General features: G+C 43.4%; 1 protein-coding gene across 6 annotated transcripts; it reads left to right on the top strand.

Moving 5' to 3' along the window:
• Positions 1-1,230: 1,230 nt before the first annotated feature.
• NAP1L4 (nucleosome assembly protein 1 like 4) lies at positions 1,231-27,166 on the top strand. Of its 6 annotated transcripts, none has more exons than XM_075188386.1 (14): positions 1,231-1,319; positions 10,098-10,157; positions 11,168-11,267; positions 12,568-12,709; positions 13,583-13,675; positions 14,406-14,525; positions 14,937-15,008; positions 15,373-15,512; positions 17,959-18,104; positions 19,874-20,010; positions 20,223-20,252; positions 21,214-21,267; positions 23,270-23,309; positions 25,538-27,166. In XM_075188386.1, the coding sequence occupies exons 2-13, from the start codon at positions 10,124-10,126 to the stop codon at positions 23,273-23,275; spliced, it is 1,074 nt and encodes a 357-aa protein (XP_075044487.1). In that variant the 5' UTR covers positions 1,231-1,319; positions 10,098-10,123; the 3' UTR covers positions 23,276-23,309; positions 25,538-27,166. The 6 variants fall into 6 exon arrangements, with proteins under 6 accessions (XP_075044487.1, XP_075044488.1, XP_075044484.1 ...); XM_075188387.1 differs by having other exon boundaries at positions 25,535-27,166; XM_075188383.1 differs by lacking the exon at positions 23,270-23,309 and adding an exon at positions 19,700-19,716 and having other exon boundaries at positions 19,891-20,010; positions 25,535-27,166.
• The last annotated feature ends 125 nt before the right edge of the window (positions 27,167-27,291 follow it).

The following is a 27,291-nucleotide window of genomic DNA, read 5'->3' as shown; positions in this document are numbered from 1 at the left end:
TTCCCATAGTGCATCCTGGTGTCATCTCTCCCCCAAATAAACCATGCACACGCACCCGGCCGTCTACACGGTGTAAAAGAAAATGTGATTCACCAGACCAGGCCTTCCTCTTCTATTGCTCCATGGTCCAGTTCTGGTGCTCATGTGCTATTGTAGGTGCTTTTAGAGGTGGACTGGGGTCAGCATGGGCACTCTGAGCGGTATGTGGAAACACAGCCCCATATGCAGCAAGCTGTGATGCACTATGAGTTCTGACACCTTTCTACCATAGCCATTATTAACATTTCAAACAATTTGTGCTACAGTAGTGGCACTGGCAGTATACTTGGCACAGTCCCCTGGCAGAGGTTGGCACTGTCAGTATATACTGCATACATGGCACAGTGCCCTGGCAGAGGGTGGCACTGGAAGTTTACATGGCACAGTCCCCTGGCAGAGGCTGGCACTGGCAGTATACATAGCACAGTCCCCTGGCAGAGGTTGGCACTGGCAGTAAACATGGCACAGTCTCCTGGCAGAGGCTGGCACTGGCAGTATACATGGCACAGTCCCCTGGCAGAGGCTGGCACTGGCACTATACATGGCACAGTCCCCTGGCAGAGGCTGGCACTGGCAGTATAGATGGCACAGTCCCCTGGCAGAGGCTGGCACTGGCAGTATACATGGCACAGTCCTCTGGCAGAGGTTGGCACTGTCAGTATATACTGCATACATGGCACAGTCCCCTGGAAGAGGGTGGCACTGGCAGTTTACATGGCACAGTCCCCTGGCAGAGGCTGGCACTGGCAGTATACATGGCACAGTCCCCTGGCAGAGGTTGGCACTGGCAGTAAACATTGGCACAGTCTCCTGGCAGAGGCTGGCACTGGCAGTATACATGGCACAGTCCCCTGGCAGAGGTTGGCACTGGCAGTATACATGGCACAGTCCCCTGGCAGAGGCTGGCACTGGCAGTATACATGGCACAGTCCCCTGGCAGAGGTTGGCACTGGCAGTAAACATTGGCACAGTCTCCTGGCAGAGGCTGGCACTGGCAGTATACATGGCACAGTCCCCTGGCAGAGGTTGGCACTGGCAGTATACATGGCACAGTCCCCTGGCAGAGGCTGGCACTGGCAGTATACATGGCACAGTCCCTTGGCAGAGGCTGGCACTGGCACAGGCTGAGGCCTCACGTGATCTGACAGAGAACAGCTGTACTGATCAGAGTGACAGCTGCTCCACCAATCAGCGCTCTCCCGCCTCAGGCCGGGTTCAGCCAATGGGCGGCGCTGTGCTCGGTTCGTGGAGTCGGAGCGCGGTGTCTGAGGCAGCAGCAGGTAAGAGGCTGAGACCGGGACGTGGCCGGGACTGACCGAGGGACCCGGGGTGAGAGGACAGCCGGGGAGGGGAGCGGGCCAGCTGCTGGGGGCAGTGCTCGGGGTGTGAGGCGGGGGAGCGGCGCCATGTGTAGGCCGGGGCTGCTCGGAGACCCCGTCATGGAGGCGGCCGGTGACAGCGCCCCCTGCTGGAGGCCGTCCTGGGGCCCCTGTACCTGTGTGATCATCTCCCCCTATGTGATGTGTACATCATGTGTCCATCTGAGTCCCGGGGCTCCCAGACTATAATGTCACATGGTGTCCTCCTGTGGCTCTTATATCACCTTAATATACTGCTGTATTTCCATGTAATGTAACCAGGCCCCGTATGTGATTCTCTATCCTATATCCATAAATCCACAGACAGCTCTGGGCTGAATCCCCCCCCTCCCCCCACTGCCAGCTCAGGGGGCCCCATGACCTCTAAGTGCCTGTTGTCCTGACTGCCACACTGGTCACTGCTGTCTGGGTGCTTGTCCATCACTGCCAGCAATATGGTGCCCCTCCTCCAGGATGTTTGTATAGAGATGAGATGCCCCCCCACCCTGGTGTGCCTGTTGAGAAGCAAGGTTGTCCCCCCCCCCCCTCCTGTGGTGTGCCCAGATAGGTGAGGTGGTTCCCTCCCATCCCTGCCGTGTGCCTGTAGTTAGGTGAGGTACCCCCCCCCCATCCCTGCTGTGTGCCTGTAGTTAGGTGAGATACCCCCCCCATCCCTGCCGTGTGCCTGTAGTTAGATGAGGTACCCCCCCCCATCCCTGCCGTGTGCCCGTAGTTAGGTGAGGTACCCCCCCCCGCCTATCCCTGCCGTGTGCCCGTAGTTCGGTGAGGTACCCCCCCATCCCTGCCGTGTGCCCGTAGTTCGGTGAGGTACCCCCCCCCCCCCATCCCTGCTGTGTGCCCGTAGTTGGGTGAGGTACCCCCCCATCCCTGCTGTGTGCCCGTAGTTCGGTGAGGTACCCCCCCATCCCTGCCGTGTGCCCGTAGTTCGGTGAAGTACCCCCCCCATCCCTGCCGTGTGCCCGTAGTTAGGTGAGGAACCCCCCCATCCCTGCCGTGTGCCCGTAGTTAGGTGAGGTACCCCCCCATCCCTGCTGTGTGCCCGTTGATAGGCGAGGTGGTTCCACCCCCCCCCCCCCCATCCCTGCCATTTGCTTGTTGATAGGCGAGGTGGTTCCCCCCCCCCCCCCCATCCCTGCCATTTGCTTGTTGATAGGCGAGGTGGTTCCCCCCCCCCATCCCTGCCGTTTGCTTGTTGATAGGCGAGGTGGTTCCACCCCCCCATCCCTGTCGTGTGCCCGTTGATAGGCGAGGTGGTTCCCCCCCCATCCCCGTCATGTGCCCGGTGATAGGTGAGGTTGTTCCCCCCCCCCCCCCATCCCCGTCGTGTGCCCGTTGATAGGCGAGGTGGTTCCCCATCCCCGCCGTTTGCTTGTTGATAGGAGAGGTGGTTCCCCATCCCCGCCGTTTGCTTGTTGATAGGCAAGGTGGTTCCCCATCCCCGCCGTTTGCTTGTTGATAGGCGAGGTGGTTCCCCATCCCCGCCGTTTGCTTGTTGATAGGCGAGGTGGTTCCCCATCCCCGCCGTTTGCTTGTTGATAGGCGAGGTGGTTCCCTATCCCCGCCATTTGCTTGTTGATAGGCGAGGTGGTTCCCCCCACATCTCCGCCGTTTGCTTGTTGATAGGCGAGGTGGTTCCCCCCCATCCCCGTCGTGTGCCCGTTGATAGGCGAGGTGGTTCCCCTCCCCCCATCTCCGTCGTGTGCCCGTTGATAGGCGAGGTGGTTTCCCCCCCATCCCCGTTGTGTGCCTGTTGATAGGCGAGGTGGCTCCCCCCCCCCCATGCCCGTCGTGTGGCCGTTGATAGGCGAGGTGGTCCCCCATCCCTGCCGTTTGCTTGTTGATAGACGAGGTGGTTCCCCCCCATCCCCGTCATGTGCCCGTTGATAGGCGAGGTGGTTCCCCCCACATCTCCGCCATTTGCTTGTTGATAGGCGAGGTGGTTCCCCATCCCCGCCATTTGCTTGTTGATAGGCGAGGTGGTTCCCCCCACATCTCCGCCGTTTGCTTGTTGATAGGCGAGGTGGTTTCCCCCCCCCCATCCCCGTTATGTGCCTGTTGATAGGCGAGGTGGCTCCCCCCTCCCCATCCCCGTCGTGTGGCCGTTGATAGGCGAGGTGGTCCCCCATCCCCGCCGTTTGCTTGTTGATAGGCGAGGTGGTTCCCCCCCATCCCCGTCATGTGCCCGTTGATAGGCGAGGTGGTTCCCCCCCCATCCCCATCGTGTGCCCGTTGATAGGCGAGGTGGTCCCCCATCCCCGCCGTTTGCTTGTTGATAGGCGAGGTGGTTCCCCCCCCCCCCCCCCCATCCCCGCCGTTTGCTTGTTGATAGGCGAGGTGGTCCCCCCATCCCCGCCGTTTGCTTGTTGATAGGCGAGGTGGTTCCCCCCCATCCCTGTCGTGTGCCTGTTGATAGGCTAGGTGGTTCCCCCCCCATCCCTGCCATGTGCCCCTTGATAGGTGATAGTCCCCCCCCCCATCCTTGCTGTGTGCCCGTTGATAGGCAAGGTGGTTCCCCACCCATCCCTGTCGTGTGCCTGCAGTTAGGTGAGGTGGTCTCCCCCCCCATTCTCATGGTGTGCCTGTTGAGAAGGGATGTAGTTCCCCACCCCCTCTCACCTCCCAATGGTGTGCCCATTGAGAGACAAGTTGGTGCCATTGTCTGGTGTGACTGTTGAGAGGCGAGATGGTCCCCTTTCCTGGCTCCTTTATAACTGGGCCAGTGGCCATTGCTTAAGCATTTAAGAACTGTAATCACATTCAGCGCTACCAGTTGTCATGTTCCAACCCCTGAACCAAGTAATCCTTTTCTGTAGTAATGCATACTGCACATTGCTCCGCAACACCTGCTGCAACAGAAAGTGTGTTGATCTTTAAATAGACAGCTGCTGTGTCTTTGGCACATAAACTAGCAATATAACTCTTGTTGTTCCATGATATTTATAATTATCCATGTTCTAAATACATATTTCACCCATATGCTGTATAGGAGTCGGCATATGTCTTATCAGTAGAATACAGGAAACACGGTGGTGGATCAATGATTATACTGAATCTCATCCCACGTGCAGTTTTCAACATGATTGTACTGCTGCTCATGATTCATGTAACAAGATGTGTTGAAGATCTGTTTGACACAAAATAACTTAATGTACATGTAAAAATCTAAAGAGCTTAAAGGATCACTATACCCCCAAATGATCGTAAAATAAATTTTTGGGTAATACCCTCACATTCCATTGCTGTTCTGTTAAAACTTTAGTAAGGTTTCAGTATTACCTCCCTGTCTCGTTTAAATACAGCTGAAGCCACAACTTTAGAATAATGTCCTAAGGGATCTGATGCATGTCAAACAGCTGAAATCTTGGTAAGTTAATCTGTTGTGACACAGGGCCTTTCTGTAGAGCAATTTTACTAGACTGTCATTACCATACTGCTGGCTCAAACAGAGATGTTCACTACATGGTAAGCAACAAAAAAAAAAATAAGGGGATTCAGCCGGAAGTGGACACTTTATTTAGCCCGAATAGCAATGCTCCATTGCTATTTGGGCTAAATAAAGTGCCCACTTCCGTAATGTGTGGGGGAAGCTGTCCCAGCAGTGAGCATAGCGCAGTTTGACAGCTGTCTGTGGGAACAGATGGGGTAATTCCATTGCAGATGAGTTTTTCAGCCAAATAGATGGTCCCCTATAGATGATTAAGGATATCCTGAAAACATAACCTGTTGGTATACATTGGGACTGGAGTTGATTTTGCTAATCATCCTTCAGTGTAGGGTGGGGATTCAATTAGCCGCAAGGTGCTACCGGACATCGCCTCGCAGGCTAGTACGGTGCAGAATCTCCGTTCATTTTCCCACACATCTCTGAGAGACAAAGGGACATGAACAGAGGCTTAGTGAAAACTCAGACATGATGTGTCTACGTGGACTGTCCCAGAGACGCATCGCACCACCTTGCAGCCGATTTAACCCCCCTAATGAGTGGGGTAGCAATAGGTAGAGCTAGCGATGATGTGGGAGCTTGACGCTCCATGATTGTACTTGTGTCTTTAGGTGTGAGCCGTATGTTTATGAAGTGTAAATCAGATCTTGGGGACATCCAAACTGTTTGTGATGTGATATAACAGAACAGCCAAATAGTTTGTCATAGATACTAATTGCAGCAGTGCATGAAGATCTTGGTCAGATTGTGTTGTTGAGATAATCTGCATACCAACCTGGTGTATGTATGAAGTGAGGAGTATCCATATGTGGAGATTTAACTCCTTCCTTGTGTATATATTTCCTGAGTGCACGTGACTTTCTAGCCAGGCTCCGGAGAGCAAGCTCTAAGACTGTGTATATTTTGTATTATATATGGAATTGAAGTGTTCTTTGTGGCAATGACATTAGGTTCTCTGGTGCTGGTGAAAGTTTAAATATTTTACCTCTTCTATTTATTGTTCTTCCATGTTTGACAGTGTTGTGGTTATCAGTTGCAAGCAGAAGAGCAGTCATGTCATGAGATAGTGCCAGTCTTTGTGTAGACACTTAGGTTTCCTGTTTATAAATAATATTACTCTACGTATCAGTGTTTCATCACAGGACTCTGCAGTGCACAAAGCTGATCTCTGAGCTACGCCTCTCCAGCAGTGTGTTTGATCAGTATAATGGCAAGTTGTCGCTTCAGTGACTTCCCCCAAATACTTCCTAACAGCACGTTGCTGTGTTTCAGGGCCTGGTGTTTTTGGGTTAAGAGTTCCACTTGCGTCACTGAGCACTCGATGTGTCTTTGGTGACCGCTGTCAATCTCGGCTTCCTGCAGCCGAACAGTAGCTTTTTTTGTCTGCCCAAACAAGGCTGTCTGTAACCAAATAAATGTCTTTTATATGAGCTAGGGAAATGTTTACTGACACACAAGTGCTGATATGGACCTGACACTAAGCAGTGACGTTGTTTCACCACAGTAACCCCTGTTCTGTTTCAGCTTCCGCTCAAAACTGTAAATTCTTTGTACAAATCACTTGTAATGTGTTCATATCATTTTGTATTTTGAGAGAGTCTAGCAAAGGCTCCTGATGCCTAACAAATGATCAATTGAAGTGGTTAAACCTGTGAAGCAAGAATTGCTTAGTTTAATTTTTGCTGGAATATGTATGTACAACCGGGTGTTTGTAGTTTAGGGATTCAGGTAGCTTTATTAAGTTGCTGGTGGTTTCACTGAATACTTTTCTGATGAAAATAATCAAGGAGACATGAAGAGGGTCCCAGAGAAGGAACCGTATCTTCTGATGTTTGCAGTAGTTACAAGTTCAACAGCCAAACAGACTTTTAATTGTCCAGGGCCCGGTAGTCTGTGATGCAAGGAAAAGTTTATTGCAGGGTTATACAAGAGCGCGGAGTAATCACTCTTCATCATAATGCTGTCTGGTTTGTGTCCCAGTGACAGCTTCAATGTGTGTAGTCAGCAACAAAGCTTCAGCTGAATCATCCAAGATGGAAATTAGTAGTTGAACTATGTGCAATACAGTAGTCTGTTCCCTGTGAGAAATACTGAGGATGGGGGGGGGGGGAGCATTTAAAGTTGACAACTTTTACGTTGTTCTAAGAATTTCCAGCATTTTGAACGACCCTTCCTGGGATGTGTAAAAGTCTATAAAACTTCATCCTCAGTGATGTCGCTAGTTTATTTTCATTGGATGGGCTGGATATGTGTCTAGCTTAGTGTAGGAAAGAGGTCCATTTGAAGTGGATTGTTGTATATTTTCTCCCAAGCATCTTAGTGATAACTTCCTATGGTTCTGTTCACACAGTGGGCAGTGAGTGCTGTATTGTCCGCTTGCTGTGCTTTCAACCCTAGGGTTTCATGGCTTAGCCCTAGTAACCGATTGTAACTGGACATTTAAATTATATACCACAGTAACATAAATGGGTGTATAACACTTTTTTAATAGCACGTTAATAGATCAATTTGTCATGGATTTATTGTGTCTGTTCGATTGGACATTACATCTATTCTTTACACGGTTAGGTTTACATGCAACATAGAAGTTAGTTCAGATGAATACCTGTAATAATGTGCCGATAGCTAATTTCAGTTCAATGAGCTTATTTCCGCTGCCTCGTTGGTAGTGTTGCTGCGCTGTATTTCTTACAAAGTGAGACCTCACAGACTTAGAAGTTGTAGGTCGCGGTTAGAGCGCGCCCTGGAAACGTACTGTCGTGGCATGATCTCTAAACAGGTACGGCCAGTTTATTGTGTGCCAACCGCACACTGTGTACATTAGTCCTCGCAGGTCTGAGCAGGTTCATTTAAATACCATCCACAAAATCTTTTAACCAAATAAATGTGCTCATGTTCTGGGTAGTGAACCAGAGCTCTGTCTATTTTGGGAGTACCCTGATTTTCTAATCTTTTTGTTTTGTGCTTTTTAGAACATGAATGTAGTTGTCTAATACCCATTCTAATCTTTTCTGTGTGAATGACCTTTAATGTGCCATGGTCAGTGGTGGAAGTGGGAGTGTATATTGTGGTATGTCATACCGCCACCTCTCCTACTGCCTTCATTGGAACACTATCACATTCTAGTCCCTTACATTCCCAATACATTTTTCATACCGTCACTTCCTAAATGTTCGCTTCCACCACTGGAACGATGCCATACATATCATAGATTCCCTAAATTATGTCTGTACTAATGGTTCTTTTTTTTTTTTTTTTTTTTTTAACTGGACGGTTTTAGTTTGCAGTCTATTCCTATTATTATGTTATGGTCACCGAAGTGTGGGCCAACACCCCACAACATTTAACAAATAGAACATTCCATTGTACCGTGCTGTGTTGGATTATTTGGAATGGCACGTAAAGTGGGTATTGTTCATGTGAGCTTACAATCTGGATATACGTAATAATACTTAACTGTAGAGTAAACCTACTGTTGAACATTGTTATACAGTATATCAAAGTGTGATAAGTAATACACCTTGTATATCTGAAGAATTTATATTGCAGTTGAACTAAATGTGTTAAATAAACTTGTAGAGGGGGAATTCCTTTAGCCGCAAAGTATTCCTGGAACGTTCGCGAGACTCTACGGCGGAGATTTGTATCGTAACTTCTGGCGATGTCTCCTCCGTAGAATTGATGAAACTGTAATCCTTCTATATGATTTACTTCATGTTACCATTTTCTATGACGGTTCATCCTGCGTCCCAAGTTACTGACTTCAGTCGGTAAAAATAATTCTATATTAAGTAGGTTTTTGTATTTGAAGCTTGATTTTTACACAATTTTTGTCAAGTGCTGTATAAACAAGTAATTGGTGAAACATGCAAGTTATCTAGGAGTACTCTTTGCTTTTGGTATATACAGTACAGTACTGAGATAATCCCTGTTGCTCCCAGCTGAGATAGTAAAAGTGCATTTGCATCTATATCTGAGTGTGCTGTCTGTCCAGTTTCTCTGCGCAGGCTGCCATATCTAATGACCTGTGTGTTGGTGAAGAGCTGTATTATTTTGTATCATGGTGAAGGAGCGAAGGTCCACACAAGCTTGAAACATTACACACCTTTCATGATTACTTTGGAGTCTACAACATATCTACTGAACTTGTGGATGGCTTTATATTGGCTAGATAGACCATAGCAGCAGCTATAGAAGTATAAAATAGAATAACTGAGCAATCTTAAAGGTATTATTTACCCATTTCTGCAGCTGTTCTATCCTTGGGATGGGTTATATTCTACCTGTTGTCACAGAGAAATTAAATGCATCATACTCTCTTTTAATGTTAAAAAGTGACGTGATATAGGACTCATTTACACATCAATACCAGTATATTGCTTACAGGCCTTGGTTACTATTATTTAAATCCCTTAGGCCAACTTTCCTGTGCTCCATATTTCCATATTTCTATCCCTCCTTTACCATCACTGTCTTCGGTTATCGCTCTCATTACATCCTATTTGTAGGAAATACTTGGCCAGTATTTAAGGCCTTGTTTAAAAGTTCATAATATGTTTAAAATTACTTTATTCATGTGCAAAAGAAAAAGAAAGATGCAAAGACCTGGGGCTGTGTTACATTTCCACGAGTCTGGGCCTGATTACTATCCTGGGGGCAGCATTCCCTCCCCCCTATATGTAGCAATATCTGAGCAAATGATCGTTTATCACGTGATCGGCATGATAATTGGATGGAAAACCTGTAGTGTGTACCCAATTTAAGGAATGGCTGTAATTTGAGCCTCTGTGATCACTCAGCAGGGATTACTGACTTGAGCTGTTGAAAACATTTGCATGTACGGTGTTAATGTGGAACTGTTTACACTGCAATGCATGTTGTTAATGTCTGTGCAAGCTCTTTATTTGTATGAATTTGACTGTCATTTTATTTTTATACAGCGAGTTGGGTGAGACAGCTGGTAACAGTACAGCACTGCACAATCCCCCACTGTGCAGCCATAGCTTGCTGTATGCAGAGTATAGGATTTATCCTTTTACCATCTCGCCCCCATTACATGTTTTCTCAAGGTGTAAAATAACGACTTTGCCTCAACAGTTATTGAGTATGTTGTGACAAGGCCGGCGAATGTTGTAATTGCGTTAGTGAATGGAAATTGTTCTCTCCTACTGAAGTTATTGGATTATTTTTCTAATACTCCTTTAGTAACATATTGAATCCTGCCATTTCATTCACAGAATAGCTGACCACTGCAGGAGAGTCCATGGAAGGAAATAAAAATGCGGGTGACAAGAAAGGCGAGTATTACAGAAATGGGACTATTTTCAGAAATTTGGTCACTTTAATGGGAGTTTTAGGGTCTGTTGACCTGGCGTCCGCTCGTTATGTGTGACGGGGGGAAAAGCACATTGTATGCAGTGTTGCCACCTTATAGTGTAGAGCAGTGATAGGTAGCGTGAAAGAGGTAGAGGGCTTGTGAGTGTGGCCCTCCATCCTTCTCAGGGGCCGCACAGTGGAAGGAGAGCACAGCCCACTCCCTTATCCTCTAGGATCCTGTGTGACTTCCCTGCACTTTGCAGCCAGCTGCCATCATTCTGATAAGATCGGGAACAGCCGCCTGGAGGTGCTGCAGCTGACGGCTCAGCGAGCTGCCTGTTGACCACTGCTGGTGTAGAGAGATGATTGGGGGAAGTGTGGTTGAAAATGGACCAATGATACTGAAGCCCACCTGCTTCCTGAGAGCGCTGTGCCATCATGTCTGTATTGAGGTTTCCACTTTGCACTGTAATGTAGTGGTGGGAATGTTAGCATAGAATTGGATTTATTTTATTCTTTCATTGCCTTTACATCCTGATAATAAACACAAAGGTGTTAAAGCAAGTATCTGTTTTACTGGAGATGGTGCAACACCTCTTGTCTGACCCATGCCTTTCACACAGCAAAATATTGCGCTGAAAATCATTGTTGTTCTTGAAAAACTGTCAGGGGTGAGATATGGTCCAACGTCTTAAAGTAATGACAATGACTATACAGTGTATAGTGCCATTATAATACTGTGACTTGTATGGTTCCTTTATATTACTGTATACTCTGACTTGTATGGTGCCGTTATATTCTGCTTTCTCAACTCGCATGCTGTTCTGTGAAACATTCTGCCAATATATATTGTTCTTTAATGGAATACATAGATTGAGGAATTTCCCAAAAGTAACTAAAAGTGCCCCAAATGAAGTTTTTGAACAGAGGAGCAGAAAGTTTTCTATTTTTATACATTAGTTGGTACTAATATTTCTATTTCCATAAACAGAGAAACTGGCAGATCAAATAATGCAGAATCCTCAGGTTCTGGCCGCACTTCAGGAAAGGCTGGACAGCGTTTCTCAAACGCCATCAAGTTACATTGAAACGTGAGTTGGCCAATAACGTACAAGTTAGCTGCATGCACACGCGTTACATGTCCTCACTGCTACATCGGGGAAGGAGACTGCACGGCAGTGTTATGTTGTCACTGGAGGGGAACAATAAATACTCTTTGTGGGAACATTACTGGGTCTTTGCATCTAAGCTCAGCACTATTGTCTTTTAATAATGTACCATCATTCTGGAACCTGAATGGTCATCAATAATCACCTGATTCAGGTCATAAACACTGTATAATATACACAATATTTAACAAGGGTATTATAGAGCACAACTAGGGGTAACCTACACATTTCCATTTTTTGGTATGGATATCTGCGTTGGTCCCATCACACGGCCACAGCTTCGCTCAGTCAGTACCAGTGTTGCACTAAGCTGCCTGAGCTTCATGTTCTCCCTGACTAACAACACCAGGAAAAGAAAACCTTGTGCGACTGACGGGGTGACTGCTTGAGAACAGCAGGATCTCTGGCGTTGGGATCCACCAGTTCTGCTAGTTTGGTTGAGGTGGGAGTTTAGTTTAAGAAAAGAAAAACTTCTTGTGTGGAATTACAGCATATTGAGAATGATTTTAACATGTTTGTTTTTTGTTTTGTAATAAATGACTTTGGTTACATATAAAGAATTGAAGTAAAATATGGCTCAATTTCTTTATAAAGCAAAGCAAAAAAAAACCCTGGCAAATTCTATTGGCATTAATCATTACATACTATTATGTGATTAATAATTTTGTTTCATACTGCATTGGTTTAAGGCCGCCTCTCTGTTCTTATCCTTATAAGTTCTGAAGCGCTTGTGGAACTTACATGTATAGTAGAACTACCAAATTGCATTTTGCGTTTTCTTTGTATTCTCACTGTTCCCGCTGCAGTCACTTGGGTGACTGGCTGTCATGCCAACATAACATAAGTGACAAGTACACTGCAGGCCAGGCTTAGGCAACCTGTGGAACTGTAAGTCCCAGAATCATGACACATACCAATGTGACATAATCCACAAATACACTGAGTACCAGAGTTGGGCAACTAGTGGTTTTCGTTTTGTAAAATTCAGACTGACGGAGCCTGAGCCACATGTTCAGCTCCAAGTAATATCTTCTCTTCTGACCTCACTTCAAATGTTGGTCATTTTGTTTTCAAATCGATCCAAGGATTTCCTGTTTTAGAGGGCAATGTCTGCTTTAATAAGGCCGTGGGATAAACATAAATCCCTGATATTTTCATCGCTCCAGGACTGTTCTTCTTTGAACCCCAAAAATTTCATTTAATATGTTCCTTTGTATTACAGTCTACCAAAAGCAGTAAAACGAAGAATCAATGCGTTGAAACAGCTCCAGGAGAAGTGTGCGCACATAGAGGCTAAATTCTATGAAGAAGTACACGACCTGGAGCGGAAGTACGCAGCCCTGTACGAGCCGCTGTTTGATAAGGTATACCTGCCACAGACGAGCGATGGGGTCACTGTCCTGTTCAGCCATGTTTGATGAGATAAGCTGCGCCGGCCGGGATCAGTTCTGACATCACTGAGGCTGTTGGTTTTGTTGAAAAATAGCACAAACTTGTTATTTAGGAATGGTGTTGCCTAAATAAAAGATTTTTGTGTGGGCGAAAAAATGGTGACTTCTCAAAGATGGACCTGCCGGCTACACACAGTGGAGGCTGCCGTGTTGTGTACTGGACTATTCATAAGAATGTAGCCTATCCATTCACTAGAAAGCAGTAATTCACAAAGTCCGTCCTCCTGGGTATTAGTCAGAGGCAGTGCCTCAGTTGTATCACTAGCTCCTAGTACATGATGGCTGCTTCTTGTGTAGAGGACGGGTTCAGGTATCGAAGAACCTTTAGCGAATCAGTGTTATATGCTTAATATGTTTGGATGAATAGGACACCACCACAATGTGTACCTTGTGTTCTTAGCAAAGCACATTAAAGTAGAGCTGATTCTCTTGGCATAGACTGGATTTGTTATAAAAACAGATTTGCAGAAACATTATTATGGAGTGTGTGATGGTTCAGAGTTGGGGCCCAACCACCGAGCTTGTTAGTAGTGCTGCCTGCAGCAGAACATCTGCGGCCGGACCTATGAAGTATAACAGACCATGGTGTCTTGGATGATCCTTCGCATATAAACACTAATGACCCTGGTGTTACTGATGACTAGGGCACCAGATGCTCTGACTAGGATGGAGATATTGAGGGATTGCCATTACTAGCAGAATCCTGACTGACCATGATCTCTAACCAGCTTGGATACATCCATGCAGCTATTAGGGAAGCTGACAATGTGAATTGTTTATTTGCAGAGAAAAGTCATTGTTACGGGGGAAGTAGAGCCGTCGGACGCCGAGAGTGAATGGCATAGCGCGGGTGAAGATGAAGACAAAGAAAAGCTGTCGGTAAGTAATGTGACATTATATTTATGGCACAGTGTGGCCTTGTTGGTATCGGTGCTCACTGACTAATGACTGAGGAGGGAGAGCTGGTTACACAAGAACACTGTAGAACCCTGGTAGTGCTAGCTCACTTGTACAATGTCGGACCAACTTAAGAGTACTTCAAGGTCCTATTACACATCCTGCTAAGTCTTAAGCGCTTTGTCAACACACAGGTTACATCATTATATTATTTATCCAGCATTTCTCTTTGACTTTGTGTTTCTACCACTGGCAGCAAAGATCTTTAATGGGTAATAGGATTTTCGAGAACTTAATTAAAAGGACACTGTCCGGTTAATGTTTGTTTGATTAGATTCTCCTGCATGTGCTGAGTCACTACATTAGCCTTATACAGCAGTCAGATCTCATCTGGTGATATCTCTTACCTCATTCAGCACAGATAACTCTCTATGCAGCTTGGCAGGGATATATCTGCCTGTTTGTTTTGTCAAAAGTGAGACGCTTGTGTGGTTGAGAGGAAAAGCTACAGGGTTAACCATGGCAGCTCTTATATGTAATGACAATGTACAGTTGTGCAGATTATTCTATGCATAGGAAATTAATAACATGTTTAGACAATTAATATATCCCTGTTAATGAGTTATGTCTGTTATTAGAAACTACTTGTGTCTTACCCCCATATTGGGCACCTAAACAGACCATATACCTATATGTTTTCTTCTTTATGTAGGAGGATGTGAAAAAAAAAATGACCATATCAGAAACACCAAGTACAGAAGATCCCAAGGGAATCCCAGACTTTTGGCTCACTATATTTAGAAATGTAGACATGATCAATATATCTTTACAGGTGAGTAGTTCAGTCACTCCCCCCTGGCGGCGCTAGGCCACTCCCCCCTGGCGGCGCTAGGCCACTCCCCCCTGGCGACGCTAGGCCACTCCCCCCATGCTCTATTGTCCATTCAGATGTCATTCTAGGAAAGCTCTCGCATATGTTTGTGAGTGAAGTGGGACAGTGTTGATCTGTTGTAGTCAAACTCGCTCATAGATTTCTTTGACTAGCTCCTAAATTTTTACATTATTCTGTCCCTATACAGTTAGGCAACATTGAAAGAGGCAAAAATGTGACGAACCAAAAGAAACCCTTGAATATCGGCATCTAAGGTTTTGGGTTCTGGACTGAAGAATGTGTCACTTTCTAAATCTTTTAAAAACAGTGATTTCCCCTTGTAGCTACAGAGATTGTGTGTTTCTTTTGTAGGAATACGATGAGCCAATATTAAAGCACTTAAAGGATGTAAAAGTGAAATTTTCTGACCCCGGGCAGCCAATGGTGAGTAATTGAGTATTCACAATATTACTGCCTATGTTTGCTTCCTGATACACAGTAGACTGGTTACTACCCAGCTTAAGGGGCCCATACATGCTGTGGTTTTGATGACCATGATCAGATAGTTTGGGACCTAAGTGACCCCAAAAGACCACTGCCCCCAGTTAATACCTTATATATTGAATGTTTGTCAGAGCGGAGGGTACATGTGCTCTGATGGTGTATACCTGAGATTTAGCGGGTCATGATAGATGGTACATGATGTATACAAGAGATCCGGCCACCCAACATGTGTGGCCATTGTTATTAATAATTATGTTGGATTAATCATTCTAATCATCCTAATTAACCACATTTACTCTTTCAGTCTTTTACACTAGAGTTCCTTTTTGAGTCTAACGAGCATTTCTCTAATGAAATCCTGACAAAAATCTACAAGATGAAGTCTGAGCCGGACTCTACAGACCCCTTCTCCTTTGAAGGCCCAGAAATTGTTGATTGTGAAGGGTAAGCACTAAAAGCAAACTAACCCTAACTTGTTCTGAACACTGTTAGCTGCATGGATTGTTGGCTGTTTGGTCAGTCCCGTAAGTTGAAGTAGACCGTGCAGACTACTGTCGGGCGTCTTCTACATGTTTACTAACGTAATCTTAATTTCTACGTGTCCCTCAAACTAAAGACAAAGGTATTTAATAACATTAAAATAACACAATTTGAGTGTAAGTCACATCAACTAATCAGATAAATAGTCAGAACCTCTCCTAGATAATGAATGTATCATGTCTTGGTTTATTGTACACTTCTGATCTAGAATACAGGGGTTATGATGTGTGGGGTATAGCCTCGCTAGCTAGGAGTTGGACACAAAGTCATCTTAAATGTCTTTGGCCTGAATGACCACAGATTCTATATAAAAGTCTTTATTGCAAGCGCTGTGTACATTTCTATTTAAGATGTAAAGTGTTTTTTTTTCTGAGTGTTTTCAGTACTCAAGTAGCTTATTCTGTTGTCTGAAGAAATCACAGAAATACATTTTTTAAAGTTTGTTTTAGTCTTCAGAAAGGATCATTAAAAAAAAAATTGTGGAGCAAAAAATATGAAGAAAGCGAATACACAATGTGTAATCTATAAAAGTGACCTTATATTGTATTGTTAGATAAACCACATCCAATTTTGAATTATTATAAAGAGGCAGAAGGTGTGGAAGAATTAACATTACAGGATATGGAATGCAAATCAATCAATCAAAGACGTGGAAAACGTTTTGAATTTCTTCTTTTTCATTCATCCTCTCGGTGGACAGTGGTTTGTTGGGGTGAAGAAGCTCATCCTGGAGTTTGGGACTTTAAATTCAACACACAGGCTGAATTTCTTCCCCCTCCATATCCCCCATAATAGCTGATTGATTTAACTTCTGATCTGACCGAAATCTCTGCAGCTGCAGGATGTCAGACGTGGACTGACGGCCACCTATATCTTTTGTGGATCTGCCACCGGGGGAACCCATCTAGTACTGTTGGGTAGTGGCCAGGAACTCCATGCTACGAGCCCCATTGTACAGCAGGAGTGAGATCCTGCAACCTCCATACAGCCCCCCCCCCCCTGGCTAACTCCCCAGCTAGGAGAGTCTGGGGCTTTGTCTTGCTTTGTCTCCTTTCAGCCAATAGTGTTCTCCATCTTCCAGTAAATCAGGATATTGTGGTTGTAGGCTCAGACTGTGGTAGGTTTCTGGAAGAAGAGGGATCTTTTTAGTATTTGGATGTTATCAGGGCTCTGAAGATCTGTATTAAAATTGTGGCTGCACATTCTACCAGATTAGTGAGTGCTTTGGCTGAGCAGCTGTGCCAGGCAACCACCTGATCTTCTGTCCACACATTACAAAGTTTTACAGGTTCAATATTATGTCCAGAGATGCAAAAGGTGCCATGCACTGCAGCTTCTTCATGTATCCTGTGTAGAGGGCGTCCCCAGGGTACCAGGGTCCCCGATGAGGGTGAATGAGAACTGGATATTTGTACTCTCGTTAAATTATTTTCTCAGAATCCTTTGGGGGTATACTGGTCTCCTCCCTTTATGCCCTAGTTCTTCTTGTTTAAAGTTAATTGTTTGGAGAACCTTTTTTTTTTTTCTTCCTTTTTTTGTTTGGCTTCTCTTTGTTCTGTTATTTGGGCCTTGGTTAGAAAAAGAACTGACTTAACAATCTGCTATAGTTGGAGGAGCTCAGACTTGTTAGTTGTTTTTTTTTTGTTTGTTTTCCTCCAAAGTCAAAAATGAGCTCCCCCCTTGTAAAGTATATTCAGAGGCAGACACAAGCCAGTCTTTCATTCCTAATAATAATTTCCAATTCTTGGATGTGTGCAGAGATGGATGGATTGAAAGTGTAGTATTTTGCTTATTTAGTCTTTTGATTTTTATATTGTTGGGAGGTAGAGATATACATATTCTCTTACATTGGTAGCAAATCTGCTGACTTCAATTATAGTTATTGATTCCATGTCACGAGGAAGAGGGACATGATTGTCCTCGCACTGATCCTGTTACACCAAGCCTCACCTTTCCCCAACACTTGCACTGTATTCTAGTGGAAACCTTGCGCCCATGGGCGAGAGCCGCTGAAACTACAAGTCACAGATAACCTGGGTGAACACTGGCCATTTGGCTAATACTCTTCCCCTTCATCTAATTATTTCAGTAATAGGAAAAAGGATATTGTACCTTCTTTTTCAAACCAAGGCTTCTAACGTGTTGCCTATAATCCTTACCTGTGGGTAGACGTGAGTGAAGGGCTATAATGGTAATTTTAAAGATTCAGTTTCACTAGATAACTTACTAGTAAATGTTTTTTATTACAACCTTTGCGAGAGAACCTACAAAACATTAGTTTTATAAGTTTGCTTTGTTTCCACTATAAAACGTACCTCGGATTTAATGCCGCGCTCTCCTCTGAAACCAGGTGCACTATTGACTGGAAGAAAGGCAAAAACATTACCGTCAAAATGATCAAGAAGAAGCAGAAGCACAAGGGACGTGGAACTGTCCGCACTATAACCAAACAAGTCCCCACCGAGTCGTTCTTTAACTTCTTCAGTCCCATCAAAGGTGAGAGGCGAAGTTTTATTGTGAAATCCAGCAGTTTATTGATCTGTTTTATTATCCGTACAAAGTCATGGTTTATCGTGTTATCACTGGGCTGTAAAGCTGGCAGTAGATGCAGTGATATCATTGGCTATATCGCTTCAATACATCGGTAGGTGCAGTGATATCATTGGCTATATCGCTTCAATACACCGGTAGGTGCAGTGATATCATTGGCTATATCGCTTCAATACACCGGTAGGTGCAGTGATATCATTGGCTATATCGCTTCAATACACCGGTAGGTGCAGTGATATCATTGGCTATATCGCTTCAATACATCGGTAGGTGCAGTGATATCATTGGCTATATCGCTTCAATACACCGGTAGGTGCAGTGATATCATTGGCTATATCCGTTCAATACACCGGTAGGTGCAGTGATATCATTGGCTATATCGCTTCAATACACCGGTAGGTGCAGTGATATCATTGGCTATATCGCTTCAATACACCGGTAGGTGCAGTGATATCATTGGCTATATCGCTTCAATACACCGGTAGGTGCAGCGATATCATTGGCTATATCGCTTCAATACACCGGTAGGTGCAGCGATATCATTGGCTATATCCGTTCAATACACCAGTAGGTGCAGCGATATCATTGGCTATATCCGTTCAATACACCAGTAGGTGCAGTGATATCATTGGCTATATCGCTTCAATACACCGGTAGGTGCAGTGATATCATTGGCTATATCGCTTCAATACACCGGTAGGTGCAGTGATATCATTGGCTATATCGCTTCAATACACCAGTAGGTGCAGCGATATCATTGGCTATATCCGTTCAATGCACCAGTAGGTGCAGTGATATCATTGGCTATATCGCTTCAATACACCGGTAAGTGCAGTGATATCATTGGCTATATCGCTTCAATACACCGGTAGGTGCAGTGATATCATTGGCTATATCGCTTCAATACACCGGTAGGTGCAGTGATATCATTGGCTATATCGCTTCAATACACCGGTAGGTGCAGTGATATCATTGGCTATATCGTTTCAATACACCGGTAGGTGCAGTGATATCATTGGCTATATCTCTTCAATACACCGGTAGGTGCAGTGATATCATTGGCTATATCTCTTCAATACACCGGTAGGTGCAGTGATATCATTTGCTATATCCGTTCAATACCACTGTGTTTCTGAATATGATACTCGTGGAAAAAAATTGAATTGATTTTTGGCAAAACCATTATCCGCCTCGTGTACAGTCATGTTATTGCTTACTCCTATTTATTTATTTTAAACTCTTTATTTTGAAAGGAAACATGAGAAATCAGATACAATAAACAGTAAGGTATAAATACACAAGTGGTTTCCTCCAAATTTTGTTACATGTAACTGGAAAGAGAACTTCCGCTTTATTTTTTACATGGCAGGTCTGGTACTTTGGTTACACTTTTTAAAGTTAATGTATCTTTAATAATCTTTTGTGCTCATATCAGTCCACTGTTATGCATTATTCATTCGACGCCATCTTAGTTGTAGTGTATATAATTTCTTTTAATCGTATTTTAATTTTCTCTTCTTCTTTTTATCCCTTTCCTGTAGTGACCGGAGAGGAATTGGTGAGTGAGATATGTGGAGGGTGTTTATGCATTTTATTATAAACTTGTAGATTTGTTGCTGTATCTGTATAGTGCCAATATATTCGTTACACAATTAGAATGTGTGTGTGTGTGTGTGTGTATATATATATGTGCCCTGCACGGCATAATAATTCAGTTTGTCCCCATTTGCAGGACGAGGAGACTGAGAACTCTTTAGCAGCCGATTTTGAGCTTGGCCACTTTTTCCGGGAAAGAGTAGTTCCGCGAGCTGTTCTGTACTTCACCGGGGAAGCGATCGAGGATGAGGACAGTGTACGTTGACATGTACAAATTTCTCATACTATAAAGTTCTTACAGACCGATGCTGAGAATGTTCTGTCTCCCAAAGGATGAGCATTCTATTTCATAAAAGGCTGTCAGGGCTCGTCGGGTCTTGTAGAGCCGCAGGTTGTCCAAGCTGCTGTAGACTATTGTATTAATAACCTTTGTAAAACCTTTTATTGATTGTGATGTTTTTCTTGTAGTTTGAAGAGGGCGAGGAAGGAGAAGAGGAGGTAAGTTTTTTTTTTATTTTTATTTTTTTTATTATTTTTATAACTGCTTTTCACTGGGAGGTCTTTCTCTGCGTTCTGTAAAGGCACAGTTTAAAGAATAGCTCCACTTAAATCATGCAGATTTGGGTGTAATTATGGTGGATAATTAAAAGACAAACTCGCTTGTGCCAGATCTGGCTGTTCCTCTGTTTTACTATGGGTGGGGTTATTTTGCCTCTTTGTCAAAATCCCTTCCCTGTGAGCTTTGTGGGACCAGCCAGATAGGGTGCAAAGAGGAGGGCGGGTAAGTTTTTAGTTATGTTACATAATTCCACACTATATCTTCTGCTCAATAACAATGGAAATGTTTTAGTGTATGAGCCCTAGAATCTAAGACCGCTTTCCTCTGTTTGTATAGCGCAGGGTTTGTAATTGGTACATTAAGGAGAACACACTGGAGCAGTTCTTTAGGGTTCATTGTACTTTGTGCTACTGAATAAAATCCTCCCAGGTTTTCAGATGGGAAGGGAGAGCTTAAATAAGTAGTTCTAGCGTTATTTATTTTTCCCCAAAAGCTGTTGTCATTCGGGAAAGGAGACTGGGTTTGGGTAAAGGACAGAATACCTGTCATATTCTATCCCTCGTGTTACATTAGTCATGTTAGTAAGTTGTATCCCCAGCTTTGGCTTCTTAGTGTTGTAGCTACAGCTAAGTATGTAACGGGCGTCCTCGGGTTGCCGGAGGAAACCTTGTGCTCTTTCCATAATTCATCAGACAGGAACGCTGACAAGTTATAGCTGTTGCTAAGAGAGAACCTATGTAAATTATATAAATTACTACAATGTCGTGTGGGACATAAGGGATTAGGATTTAAGAAAAGGTGTTTTTAAGTGAAAGTGACCTTTTTACATAAGAATGTATATAACACGTTTTTAATGCTGATATTTTGGAGGTTGGTCATCGTGTCTGTTCTGCTTTGTAGGAAATGGAAGGTGAAGAGGAATGTGAGGAAGACGAGGATGAGCCTCACATTAAAGTAAGTTCTGTTATGTGCAGTGAGGCCGCTAACGAGGAATCCTGACATCTAATGTGATAGGAAACAGGTCCTCAGTCTTCTCATTTAGTAATAACACTGCAGGTTTTAGTATAGGGATCAGTTTACTTCAGTTGGTGACCTCTGCACAAAGTATGTATCAGATGCAGACAATGACACCCAGGGCCCAGTAACTAGGACATGTCCATAGTAACCAATGTAAATCTTTCTGACATATATGTGGTTAAAATAGAAACCATCATGGGAACCGCCATCAATTTGATCTCCATTTGTCTTATTTTGGAATACAAAGTATTTTATCTGACTCCACACAATGGGAATATGGACTTATGACATTATTGTGTCATCAGCAGATAGGTAAAAAGTATCTGTGTACCCCTAAGTCCACAGCCCCCTTCTCCTCCATTCTGGTCCAGTACGTGTGTGATTACACAGTCTCAGTGGTGACACCGGTTATATATCCGCACTGGCTGGAGACAGCCGTGTTATAGGCTTAATGGGAAAAGAGCAGCTTATATTGGACAAGAAAAGTTACAGTTCATGAATAAGGCATTGGCCTGTTTCATGTACATAACTATTATACAGAATAATACACTAATATATCAGGGTTGTTTTTTTATGAGGTGTGATTTTTCATGGGCAATTTGGCCTTTGTGGACCCAGTTGGTTGCAAATCGTTTATGGGCTCAAAAAGAACGCACATCCCAATCGACATCTAATCTGGATCAGCCAGTAACCGCAGTCCCCCTCCGACTGAGTGGTCTAATCAGACTGTGTATGGACAGTTTTGATATGTAAGTGCCCCCCCCCCCTCAATCACAGACTAGTAAAATCAGACTTCATTTCAGAGGAGGTCTGTAGAACATTATATTACGTAGGCTGAGAAATGTGTATATTGTAGAGAATTTAATTTAGAGATAAAACTTGGTTTATTGCAGATATTGTGATAAATTCCTGATCAAACAGTAGAATTAGTTGTGTCCTTTGTTTCCAAGGTGTAACTTTATCAGTTAATAAAGTGGACGATCTATACTACACCACTGATTTTCCTTGTACCAAATCAAGGATCTAATTATTTTCATCCCAAGCGCTATTCTTTAGTTCAATTTAATCTACACCCAGTGAAAGCAGACGTCTAGTGGGTTGGACCAGTTTCCATGTGTTGTAGGATCTAATGACTGAGGCACAAGGCGTCATCCCTAGAGGATTTATTGGCTACCTGGCCACTAAATGTCTGCTTCCACTGTATTTAGACAGCCTGCCCTGGAATGGAATCGTTTACATGCGCAAAGTAACGTATATTTGTTATAAATGTCGCTGCTTCTGTACGTGGCAGAATAGCGGTATTCTCACCCATTCTAACCCGCTCTGACCAGTGTAAGACGTCATGTGATCCTCCGCTGCATGAGCTGCCTGTGCCATATGCTGACCGCTAGGACTAATATGATTGGCCAAGGGGTTCTTATCTGCCGTCACATTCTATGTTTCTATGGAAGGGAAATCCGTTTAATCTCTGTGCTGCCACATAGTGTGTTTTATAAATCCACACCAAGAAAAACACTTCTCGATGTGCTACAACTGGAATCTTAACAGTATCAACAGTGTATACAATTTACGTCAACATTTACTAACTTGTAGATTTTATTTTTGGTGAATACATCAGTGTTTAGTTTGCTAATAAACTTGTCTATGTTCTCTCGGATGGTATTGGCATGGCTGTGTTCAGTTCAGCAGCTTGCCTCCTCCTTAGTGGTTTACAGCAAAGCGCAATGGCTGCTGTCGCCAGTTATTTTGCTACGAATAATCCAATGATTGAACGTTATACGTTTAATAAGAAGGGAGGAAATAAGTGTTATGTCAATGTGGTAACAGTAATTTTTATTTAATTTGCTGTAGTTTTTCCAAGCTTGACAAAAATCACGTGTTTGATCTCCTTGTTCACTCCGATTGATCTTTTTCATTTGTTTTTGTTTTTCCTGCTTAGGTGTAATTTTTTTTCTTGTTTGTCATTCATACAATCCTAGGTAAGGTGGAATTCCATTCATAACGTACCTTCCCCACCTCTCACTGTATTTCTTTTCCTACAGCTGTTGTCTCCTTTATCACACATCACTCATCCTGTCTGTGTTGGGCTCTAGCGGGAAATATTCTCTTTTTTTGTTTCAGCTGTTTAAAAAAACTTATTTTGCCTCATGCTTTTTGGCCCACTTATTTTTGTGTCATTTTACTGAGCAAAAGTATTATAGCATTACCAGCGCAGATTCTATAAACATGAAGCTGCTTGTTAGCGTTTCTCCCAAGATGCAATTTTAACAGTGTTAAATAAAATATTGTATTAACGTGGGAATTTGTGGACTGTGGTGTGATGAGTAGACCTGCAAAACAGCTGTAGGAAGTCCTTTACAACCTCCATAGAGAACTCTGAGGACAAGCCCCCGTTTACAAACGTAGTGGAGAGTACTGGGCAATGGTTAATTATACACACTCTTATATAGATGATGCCTCTCGCTGCTTTATTAACCTCTCTGCTGTATAATTAACAGACGTGTTATGTGTTGTCTGTGTGCTGATAATGTCATTTATCATGTTGCACCCCAGCGGTCACATATGTATATTACATTATAGACATCAATGACTGGAAAGCCATAATTGTTTAAAATGTTGTGTCTACAATTTAGAACAGTGACTCACCTGCAAGATGTCACACGGATTGTTTTGTAACTCGTGAAAGTGTTTTAAACTAAATTAGATGTAGCATTAGGATTAAATATGAACTATATTTTAATTGTAAGTGAAACAAAATGGCTGCAATTCAGTTTGTTTGTAAGAATTTCCCCAACATTCTAAGTGTTAGGAATCGCTGTTCTTGTGCTTTAGCTGAATCAGACAAAGCGACTTGCACCTATTGGTGTTATTGTCAGTCTGCAGTACAGCGATTTCCTGCAGGTGGCGCCAGAGGGGGAATCTGTGCCTGGGCATAATCTATTAATTCACTAGGAGCAAATCATGTTCATGCCTCTGTGATGTCACCGGTTCTTAGTGATTAGATGGCCACATTCTAACTGACCTTGGTTGTCTGCCCACACTGTGTGCTGGCGACGGGTAACTATTATTTTATATTCATATACCAAAATATATTCGGCACTGCTATACAATAGGCAGATACATACATTGATCACAATTAAGGATTACAACAAAATAGATTGAGGGTCTTGCTCACACGAGTTTACAATCTAACGTAAATGTGAAGTTCTATAAATAGAGTTTTATATATATTGACGTTTTTAGGATACTTCTGTAATAAATGGTGACAAATTGCAGTCTTTTAAACAGGTTTTTTACTGAAGTGATGACCTCAGAATTCAGTTTATACAGATATTGTGTACAGGAGGTTATACCCATATCAATATTAACAACTGCTAGGCTGCCAGTCCTTCAGTGTGAGAACCGGTCTCTGACCTTAATTTATTCTGAAGTTCTTCATTGCATTCTGCCATATTTCTATAAACTATAGTGTAAAAACATTACACCACTGTCTCAGGGCTGGTGCCCACAGAGGTTATTACAATATTACCACTTACCTGTGCGCACAGACCCTAACAATTCAGCACTGGAAGCTGTAGGTGTCCTTGTTTGTGTCGCTCTGACATAGACATAAAATCAGAACATAAGAATGTTTGAATCGTTGATTTGTGTCGGGCGTTAGGCTTGTAATCAGATGTGGAGTGGAATTTAGAAGATAATGGCTCAATACTTAGTGCCGATATGTGTTGTAATACATTTTGGTGAGACTGGCAGAGAAAATGTTCCTTTTGTCGGGCTACTATTGGTGTAATGTGTACCCAGAAGGGCTTATTAAGACATGATTGTCCGGTGTTCCCATCTGACCCGTAGATTACACTGCTGAAAGCATGGCCAAGCAAGTCCTAGCATGCCCTGACTATCTACTGGCAGAGCATGCTGGGGCTTGTGGTGTCACAACACCTGGAGAGCCACGGGTTGGCCAGGCCTTGCTTTACCGATATGTGTGAAACACCCGGATCCAGCCAGCCCAGTGCCCGCTGTGATCTCGGAGAGTTTTGCTGGCATCGCGTTCTGTTTGGCATAAACATTTCCTTTCACAGTGCCCCTGTGGTTCCCAAACTCCCTTTATGGTGAAATGTAAAATAGAGAGCACCGGTTTCATTGGGGATATCTGATAAGATACGAACTAAATCCGATTACCAATGTGTCATTATTTCATCCCAAGCAGAAAGAATCAGTCCAGCCTGCAGAGTGCAAGCAGCAATGATGGAGTGACGGAAGCATTTCTACACCCTTCACAAATGATCAGGATCCGACCGTTCTGCAGCAGATTTTGAAGTCGAAGCATACTTTGTTTATGCATGACTTGTTCATTTCTTTTCTTCCTTTTGTTTATTTCTTTTTAGCCTAATTTCTACAGTTGTATTCTTAGGAATCGGATCTTGTTGGGTTCAGTTAGAATAGAAGCACAGACTAAGTCTACACTTTTTTTTTTTTTTTTTATCGTTTTTTTTGTTACTTTTTTATTATACTTATTGGATGGTATGGCTTATTTATTGTTTTAAGAACTAACCAAATGGAGGTAGAAAGACAAAAAACCCAAACGGTCTATATCGCTCACACACACTAGGGGGCAGTTGTTTTTGTGTGCAGCCTATCCGTTCACCTGGAACTTGGAACCAAGTACCTTGTATCCCACATTAACTATCGACTTCGGAAATGAATAGGGTGACAATTGTCTGAGAGGGGACTCTCCCCTTCAGTGAATTCTATTGTCCAGGCAGACTTGTTTTACTTGCCCTTGCATACGACCGCATACAAGCTCACATCTGTGCATCGCGTACAACTTATATCTACAGAGCAGATCTGTTGTATCTCAGGGAGACAGAATCTGACTGTAAAATAGAAAACTCCACTGCTGGATTTCCATCGTCAGCCCCCCCCTCCCCCCCAAAATGGCCGCCTCCACAGTGCGCAGACGACTTTACACTTTAAACGTATGCCTGCCAGAATTTCCAATTTATACACGTTGAAACATATAAGTATATAGATGTTCTACTTATTTAAATTGTACAGTGTATTTAAAGATGCAATAAAAAAATAAGTTAAAAAAACTGAACTTAAAACATACATATATTTTTTTGGTCACTTACTGGGGAATTGTACCCGAAAAAATGGGGCTTAAATAGCTTTTTTTTTTTTAAAAAAGAAAATCTCTCCTCGCTCATCTTGTCAGTCAAAAACTCTTTTTTGTGGGGTCATTAAGGTTACACTTCATTCAGTAAAAGTATGTAAGAAATCTGTCCAGTTTACTGCAGTTTTGAACACCAAGGGATAATGCTGGATTTTATTAGAAAAGTACAAATTAGATTTTCAATCCCTTGTTGCAGGAAGTCCCCACAAAGCTGTGTTTTTGGTGAATGTAACCAGTCTGAAGCGTAACCGGAATCAGTCTGTCGTCATAGAGCGAGATAAACACAGTGACCGTTTGTTTCCCTCGTTCATCTAACGACCTCTCATCTGATTGGTTGGTTACAGCTACGCTGGGGACATTTACACCATCTTATCAAATAAACCTACATGAATTATATAGAGATATTTAAGCCTTACAACCCTTTTTGGGCAGGGTTTCCCTCTTGTTTCAGGAATAAGACCCCCTGTGAGAAGCGGGGTGTGATAACGAAGTAATGCTCATGTACAATATCCTGGTCATCATGTTTAGAATCTGCTGTTTTTCTTGCACTCCTCCTATTTATTGATTCATCCATGTTTATAAAGGCAAGTCTCTTTGTATTAGGCATTTATCACTTGTTTTTCATTGACAATATCAGGATATTAATAAAGCAAAATGACTGAACCTTGTACGTTACCATGTTTTATTTTACGGGATATTATTCCTACTAGTTAGAGTTGGTGCCTGATGACCGTTGCCTCCGGCTGCAGCGTGCAACTTATATGTGGACAGGTTGTTCTCCCACCACT

This window comes from Mixophyes fleayi, chromosome 10, assembly GCF_038048845.1.
Source record: "Mixophyes fleayi isolate aMixFle1 chromosome 10, aMixFle1.hap1, whole genome shotgun sequence".
Classification (NCBI taxonomy): domain Eukaryota; kingdom Metazoa; phylum Chordata; class Amphibia; order Anura; family Limnodynastidae; genus Mixophyes; species Mixophyes fleayi.
Note: the sequence above shows the minus strand (reverse complement) of the source record. Positions and strands in the feature narration are given on the sequence as shown.

Excerpts from the sequence above, each read along its gene's own strand:
- NAP1L4 (XM_075188381.1), top strand. The coding sequence starts at position 10,124 with ATGGAAGGAAATAAAAATGCGGGTGACAAGAAAG. Across the intron at positions 10,158-11,167 it reads AAATGCGGGTGACAAGAAAG|AGAAACTGGCAGATCAAATA; the intron begins GCGAGTATTACA and ends TTCCATAAACAG. Across the intron at positions 20,011-20,222 it reads CGATCGAGGATGAGGACAGT|TTTGAAGAGGGCGAGGAAGG; the intron begins GTACGTTGACAT and ends TTTTTCTTGTAG.